This window comes from Trypanosoma equiperdum, assembly GCF_001457755.1.
Source record: "Trypanosoma equiperdum strain OVI genome assembly, contig: ctg_436, whole genome shotgun sequence".
In the NCBI taxonomy this organism is placed as follows: Eukaryota; Euglenozoa; class Kinetoplastea; order Trypanosomatida; family Trypanosomatidae; genus Trypanosoma; species Trypanosoma equiperdum.
Genome location: NW_027124350.1, coordinates 13,105 through 21,078, shown reverse-complemented (window position 1 = coordinate 21,078; position 7,974 = coordinate 13,105). Strand labels below are relative to the sequence as shown.

Below are 7,974 nucleotides of genomic sequence, written 5' to 3'. Positions count from 1 at the left end.
CCCCCCTCTTATTCCTCTTCCTTTTTTTAATTTATTTGTCTACTTATTTATTTATTTATCATTTTTTTTCCTTTTTCATGTGAGAGCTTATTTAGTTGTATGAATGAATGGAGGAGCGAGTAAAGGTATGCATTTACATTTACATTTACATTTGCATATGAAAATGTAAATGCATGAATTAAAGAGAAAGAGAAAGAAAGAAAGAAAGAAATGAGAACTTAAGATGGTGAAGTTTTCTTCTTTGAGGTTATGGAAATGGGAAGAAACGTTTTTTTTTTTCCATGCCGCACAAAATAATGGTAATAGTAATAATAATTATTATGAGTGTGATGATTACGATTATGATGATTTAAAGTAGAGGGGTACGCAAAAGATACAAAGAAAAGGAGGGGAAATATGTACCTCGCGTGGGCACAGTTTTTTTTTCCCCTTCTATTCCTTTAAAAAAAAAAAAATTGTCTTTATTCAGTCATTTCATTTCTTCATTTATTTCATTCGTTTTTTATTTTATTCCTTTATTTCCTTTTGCTTATTCCATTTTATTTCACTTCTCTACTGTGTGCCGTCGACAAGTTTAAAATAAAACAACAAAAAAAAACAGAAGACAAAAAAAATCACAAAATAAACAACCAACATCCCAAATTCATGTGCATTTAGCGGGTAGTAAAACTCACAGACCCCCGTGTTAAAATGTAATATACATTATTTATTCCTCTCCATTATTATTATTATTATTATTATTATTATTATATATAGTAATTGGTTGATTGATTGTTCGGTTATATAACCGTTTAAGAGGTGAAAAAAAATCTTTTTTTATGGGCTTATTCATATGTTTGCAAGTCGTTGCCTTATAAAATTCCCCTCCCTGTTTTATTTTAATGATGTGATGTCCGACGTGAATTATTAAAAAGAGGAGGAAAACCATGCAAATAACCAAAGAAAACGAAATTAAGCAAGCCAAAGAGACATTATTTATTTATTTTACACATCTGTTTATTTGTTTGGGCATTCGTATTTATGGTTTGTGTAATTACTATATATATGTATATATGTATATGTGGTTTATTTTTACGATTTTTATTTTGTATGGAGAAAAGAAACAAGAGGAAGAAAAATAAAGAGAAAGATGCCCAGTAATAATTTTTAAGGGGTAGGTAGAGCAGAAAATGTAAAATAAATAGAAGTAAGTAAAGAAACGTGAGCGATTCGTTATATATATATATATATATATATCTTTTTCTTTCCTTGTTTTTCACCGTTTTTAATTAAATTTATTTGTCGTTTCACTTTCTATATTTTTGCTTTTTACTTTTTTTTTTATGTTAGGCGGGCACACCTTCGTATAGAGTTTGTTACTTTGATTTATTTGTTTTAGTTTTACCATACGTTCATTCATTCGTCCATCCACTTCTATTTATTGACATCTCATCCTTTATATATATATATATATATATTTATTTACGTACCAATTTACTTACTCTCCATTTTTCCTTCTCTATTTTTATTTATACATCTCTCTTTTGTTTCGTATTTTCATTTTAATATATTTTATCGATTTGTTTTATTCATCTGTGAAAACTTAAACATGTGTGCCCTTCTTTTTTATTTTTTTTCTGGGCTTTTTTATTGTGGTTCCAAGTATTATTGAAAAAATACAGAAAAAGGAAAAGAAATCGCGCAAGGAGGCGAATGAAACAAGGAAAGGATAAAGATTAATAAAATAAACAACAAAAAAAGAGAAAAAGGGAACGGATAAGAAATTGTGAATGTGGGCGACTTCTGTTTATATTCTTTGATTTTTTGTTTTTATTTATTCGATTTTTTTTTGTTTGTTTCTTGTCTTCCTACATATTTTAGCTTCCTTCCCTTTGGTGGTTTTTTTGGTATGTTCCAAATATTTGTGTTACCATTTCCGGTGGATGCAAACCTCTTCTTATATTCGTTACTGTCATCATAATCATTATCAACATAATCGAATTTCCCTCATCTCTTTCCCTCAATCGTTTTTATCACACACACACACACATATATATATATATATATATATATGTGTAATTACACGTGTGCCGCAATTGCATGGCTTTTGGAAAGTACCTTGGCTAAAGGAACAATGCCACTCGACGTCCATGAAGCGTTTTCACGCAAAAACTTCTTTCTCACTGGAGGAACGGGGTTCATGGGGAAAGTACTCATTTACAAAATCATGAAAGAGTTTCCGGACGTTGGTTATATTTATGTTCTCGCACGAGGAAAGAATTCGAGAAGGTTGAAGCGATATCTCAACCCTCAGGAGCGAGTAAAGTTGGAGGTGCTCAGCTCACCGTGTTTTGACCCACTTCGGAAAAGTATGGGGGAGGCTGCCTTCAACGCATTGGGTTCGCGTGTAGTGGCCATTGAAGGAAACATTGTTGATAATCGTATTGGTCTCAGTGACAAGGATCGCCAGACGCTCATCAACCACACGCATTTTATTGTACACATGGCGGCAACCGTCAACTTTGATGAGAGACTTAATATAGCGGTGGAAACCAATACGCTGGGCTCTCTTCGTGTGCTCACCTTGGCTAAAGAGTGCAAAAATCTTGAGGCAATGGTTCATGTTTCGACGTGTTATGTTAATTATAGCGTACAAGGGAGACCCGTCGAGGAATGTCTCTACTCGCCTCCGTTCGACCCCCAGGGGATGTGCAAACACATTTTAGCGCTCAACGATAAGGAAATAGACACCGTGGGCCGTGATCTGCTCAAGAAGTATGGATTTCCCAACACATATACCTTCACTAAATTCATAGGAGAGCAGCTTTTGAATGAAAATAAGGGAAACTGTCCTCTGGTGATTGTGCGGCCATCCATTGTGGGATGTAGCCTTAAAGAACCATTTCCAGGATGGGTTGATGCCCTGACGGCCGCTGGTGGTCTCATTTTAACTTGTGGGTTGGGTTTGGTACGGGAGCTCGTTTGCCGCCAGGGGGCCATTGCAGATATTGTGCCAGTTGATTTTGTCGTTAACGTCATCTTAAAGGCCCTCTTCCAGGCAAAAACACACTTCAAGGGCAACACACCCAAAGTTGTGAATGTTGATGAGCACGCAAGGGAGAGATCCACTGCTGCAAGTACCGCCCAAGGCCTGCTTAACCCCTTGACAGCAGCGAAACAGTTAAATGGCACCGGCAAAGGTGCCCTTAAAGGAGTTTACGAAGGCAATCCGGCTTCCATTTTTCAGCAGCAACAACAACAACAAAATCATGCCAGTAACAACGGCGGTGGCCACATCAATAATGATAATGACCAAGGACAGCAACAACAGCAACAGCGTGACACCGGTGGTCCTGTCGTGGCCATGGCAGGTTCGGATGTGTATGGAACTAGTGTACCATTTATTTACCAGGCATCCACTTCGCATTCACACAACCATATTACATGGCGTAGGATGTCTGACGCATCGATAGAGTACTGGAGTGCGAAAAAGCGCCATCCCAAAGCCCTCGGACCCGTCAGTGTGCAATTTATGGAGTCCCGTCTTCTCTACGCCATGAAATTTTTTCTCTGCCGCGAGGTTCCTTCTCATGCCCTCGCATTCCTGGCCGACCTTCCGGAGCCAATCGGGTCCAAAAGCAAGCGGGAAAATGTGAAGAAACTGAAGCGAGCCCTTTTTCGTGCAAAGGACCTTAACCGGCAGTTTGTTGCCTTTACATGTACTGAATGGGTTTTTGCCGCGACGAATACCATGTCACTTGACGAGGGTCTTAGTGAGCGGTCCCGTTCTGCATTTTACTACGACCCGTACTTAATTAACTGGTGGTCATATTGCCACTGGTACTCGTACGGCCTGCTGAAACATATTGTGAGGGACACGGGAAGTTTCGAGGAGCCTGAACAGCCGGAAACTGCTGCGGAGCTGTTCAGGAGGGCCTCGTCCCTTTGATTTAGTTTATGTACGAAATCGGAATAAATAAAATAGATGGGTGAAGGTGGTACACATTTACAAATTTACATAAACATATATATATACATGCATACAGGTCTTTCATCTGGTTAGGTTTGTCGGGTCTAACATACGGACCCTACCGTATCCGTTTCTTCTTGTGTGTTCCACCCTCTATTTGTTTTTTGGTGTATTAGTTATAAAATTCCCGGTCTGATTTCTTTTTTTTTTATAAAAAATTCCCTGCCGCGTCTTATACCGCCTTCGTCATTTCGGTTTCGTGGATCAGGTTGACATCGTGCTCAATGTTTGTTTCCCCCTTCCCTCCCCAACGTTCTCTTTTTTTTTCCCCCTCTCTGGACCCTTCTCCCTTTCTTTTCTCCTCTTCAGGGCGAACGGTTTTATTTTATTTTAATTATTATGATCATTATTAAAAAAGGGGGGAGGGAATTTAAAAGAAGTAGCTTCTGCTCAAATCACTGATATGATGAAGGAATTCTTTCATCAAGCAGAAAAGAAAACAATAACAGCTAACTGTGTCAGGATGAAGAGATAATGACCAAAAGGTGATAGTTAAGATAAACGTAGATTTTTTCATGACGAAAAAAGAAAGAAAAGGAGAGGAGGAGAAGGGGAGAAGGGGGGAGAAGTGCAGGGGACGGGATGTTGATGAAAATGACAAAACTGAATATAAGGTAAAATAGGAAGAAGACACAACCACACACACAATTCGTACTTGTTGTTCTTCCGTATATATGTGGGAAGAATGAAAAGTGCATTAAGTTGTGTGTGTGGTTGTGTGTGTGTGTGTGTTTGGGTCGGAAGACTTTCACTGAACCATTAGTGGGAAGATGCATGTGTTTGTATTTGTGTGTTAAACTGGGTAGTCAATTTGATAGTTCTCCATAGCACCAAGTGGGGACCCGTGGTCCGATGTTTGAGGAATAAATGACGGTGCAGATGCAGTAATGCTTTCAGAAGTGCTCCCGCTGCACAGCGCAGAAGGGGAGTGTGTTTTTTTTCTTTTTTCCTCTCCCTCTTTTCATTTAGTCTCTTTGTTGTTTTACTGCTGCATGAGGTCCTTCGGTTTGCTTCGAAGAAGCTTTGACTTACAGGCGGCTGACCGGGCGGCCGAGGGGGGGGGGAGGGGCTGAAATAATTTTTTGGTGTGGCAGCACCCCACGTGGTTTGAGGTAATATCACCGTACCAAGGCATTCTTTCACAATATTTCCTCCTTGTTGTATATATATATATATACGTATTTAAAAACTTAGTTGGTGCTGTTGGTTGGGGTGACGTATTGAGGGGGGAAAAAGAGAGAGGAGGGGAAGGGGAGGGTCACGGAATAAACATAACAGATGCATATAGAAGTTATTGCGTCAAGCAAAAGCGTCTGACGTTGCCCATTCGTCCACCATCATCCGGCGCTTCTTTCATCTCCTCTGCTGATTTGGTTTGTGATTTAACTGCTTGTTTGTCATTATTTTTGTTATTACTGTTATGGTTTTTATTCTTATGATATATACTGTTGTTTACTTTGCACGATATTTTACCACATTTAATTTCCATCTCTCTTCTTCTTCCTCTTCTTTTTTTTTCTCTATTTTGTCTCACACCCCTTCTAAATGTTCAAATCACCTTTATTATACATATCCTGAGAAACTGCTGGGGTTGATAAGAATGTCTCGGAATATTCACGTGAATTCAAATGGAGCTGGAGGTGCCTCCCCAAGACGGCTCTCCACAGTGGATATATTGTTGCAAATGAACCCATGCGAAGACGTATCCAATAGTAGGCACAATTGTGCACATGATATCAGCAGCAGCGGTAGTGGCCCGGCAACGGCAACGGCAACAGCGAAAGGAGCTGCCAACGCTTCCAGAAACAGTTCAACAAGTCACCGCCAACCCTTTTATGTTCTTTCCAGCTCAGATGGGACATGGTTTGCTCATCTCCCCGGAGCAACGGGCCCAAGTTGCAGCGGTATCACACGTAACCCTCAACACCTCCCTTGTGGCGCATCTTGGAGCTCATCTTCCCCACAATTCATGACACCGAAGGGAGTCTCTCAGTCGATATTTCGGGAGAATTGGGGATTTATGCAAGATGGAACACCGGCTGATGTGCCACGAACAACTGAAATACCAACGGCAACGACAACTGGAAAGTTACCGCTTCCAAACTTTTACGTGGGGGAACCCGCACGCCGTGGCTCCTGCAGCACATCACAAGAGTTTCATCAGCATGTAATGGAGGAACAGAGGAGACAAATGGGTCAACTGATTCATCAGCATACGCCTGGAAAGCATTTGTCATAAATAAATGTTCGGGGATGATATACATATATATATATATGTCTACGCATACACACAAAAAGGAGAAAAAAAGAAAGAAGCAGACTAAGGGGGGAAAAAAAATAAAAGAGTGAGAGAGTGAGAGAAAAGAAAGAAAGGAGAAACATTTACAAGTACTTTATTTTCCAATTTGTGGTAATCGTGAAACAGAAGGGAGATACGGTTCTAGGATATGGAGATTGAGTGAAAGGAAGAAAAAGAGAAGGGGAGAAAACAAAACAAAACAAAACAAAAAGTAAAGTAAAAAAGAAAGAGAAAAGAAAAGAAAATGATGTTTGAAGTCCCGTATGATTTTTGGTGTGACTGCGGGGAGAATTATTGGATTAAAGGAAGAGAACCAATTCAATACGCATGCATGTATGTGTGTATATATGTGCATGTGTTCCCGATATTACAAAGTATTATTATGAAAATTAAAAAGAAAAAGAGTAAATTCTCAAGAACTTTCTAAACGGAAATTGTACCGTACGCTCCTTAGAATTACCGTGTCTCCGTTTATTTTATATTGTGGCCCCTTTTTTTTTCCTCTTGGAACGCACGCGCCTTTCACTCTTTCGTATTCCTCCCGTTTTCCCCTCTTTCTTTTGGTTCAGGTTGCGTTTTTTTTTTTTTTTGCCCCCCCCTTCATCTCCGGTTCTTTGTTTTGTTTTTGTCATTTTCCTATTATTTGGTGTCCCTCAAAGAAACTTTAACGTTAACTTCACCTAATCTGGTACTTTTCCGGAACCAAACGAGACTATGAAAAGACAAAACTAAACACAAATAGGTACAAATATATGGAAGTGTATGCGTAGTTGAGTTGCATTAGTTTCCTTTTTTTTTCTTCTGATTATGGTAGTTTAAAATGTAGTGATGAGTTTAGCGGCTCTCGGGAGGCTCAATTTTTTTTTTTTGATGCCGTTAAAAGAATGAAAGTGAAACGAGGATAAGCAAGTAACTAAATTTATAATAATAATAATAATATACATATATATAATTTAGAAGAACCGATGTATTTATATTTAAAATATTTTGATTAATGTTGAAGCGGAGAATATCATCGGAACGGGGAAATAAGGCACATACTTCAAAATAGATAAACGATTGCCTCTGCTACCCTTTTGTCTTTTTTTCTTTTCTTTTCTTTTCTTTTCTCACTTCCTTGTTCTTCCCCCCTCTTTTTTTGTATCATCATTAACATTCGCATTAATGTTACTGATCTTTTAAACCTTATTAACCTTACTTTTTTAATTTTAATTTTAATTTTTTTTACTTTCCTTACTGCTATTGTTATGATAGCTACAGTTGTTACTGTAGTTATTGTTGTTGTAACCAATCTGCTGCTGTTTTTTTTTTTGCTTTTTGTTTTCCTACTTTTAGGACGGTTATGGGGCAAGGGAGACACGTGTTAAAGAGAAACACCTCTTCGGCTCCGTCTGTGCATCTTCCTTTTCTTTTTTGCCTTTTTTGTTTTTTTCTTTTCTTTTCTTTTCTTTTCTTTTTTGTTTTTTTTTAATTTTTGTTTCACTTACTTACTTACTTCCACTGCCTTCCCTTTTTCCCCCTCTTTGTTTTTCTTCGTGACTCTGCGGTACACCGTCACAACGAGCGCATCCCTCTTTGTGTTTTTTTTTCTTTTGTGATGTGACTAGTTGTTTCCTTTCTGAAGTACTTTAACTGAATTGGTGTAACCTCAACATATATGTAATAT

General features: G+C 38.4%; 2 protein-coding genes across 2 annotated transcripts; both read left to right on the top strand.

The window, feature by feature from the left end:
* Positions 1–2,113: 2,113 nt before the first annotated feature.
* Positions 2,114–3,928, top strand: TEOVI_000182200 (Male sterility protein, putative; the record flags this gene model as incomplete). Its single annotated transcript, XM_067224996.1, has 1 exon — positions 2,114–3,928. One exon carries the CDS (start codon positions 2,114–2,116, stop codon positions 3,926–3,928), a length of 1,815 nt encoding a protein of 604 aa, XP_067081097.1.
* Positions 3,929–5,609: 1,681 nt separating this feature from the next.
* TEOVI_000182100 (uncharacterized protein) lies at positions 5,610–6,248 on the top strand (the record flags this gene model as incomplete). Its single annotated transcript, XM_067224995.1, has 1 exon — positions 5,610–6,248. The coding sequence occupies one exon, from the start codon at positions 5,610–5,612 to the stop codon at positions 6,246–6,248; it is 639 nt and encodes a 212-aa protein (XP_067081096.1).
* Between the last annotated feature and the right edge of the window lie 1,726 nt (positions 6,249–7,974).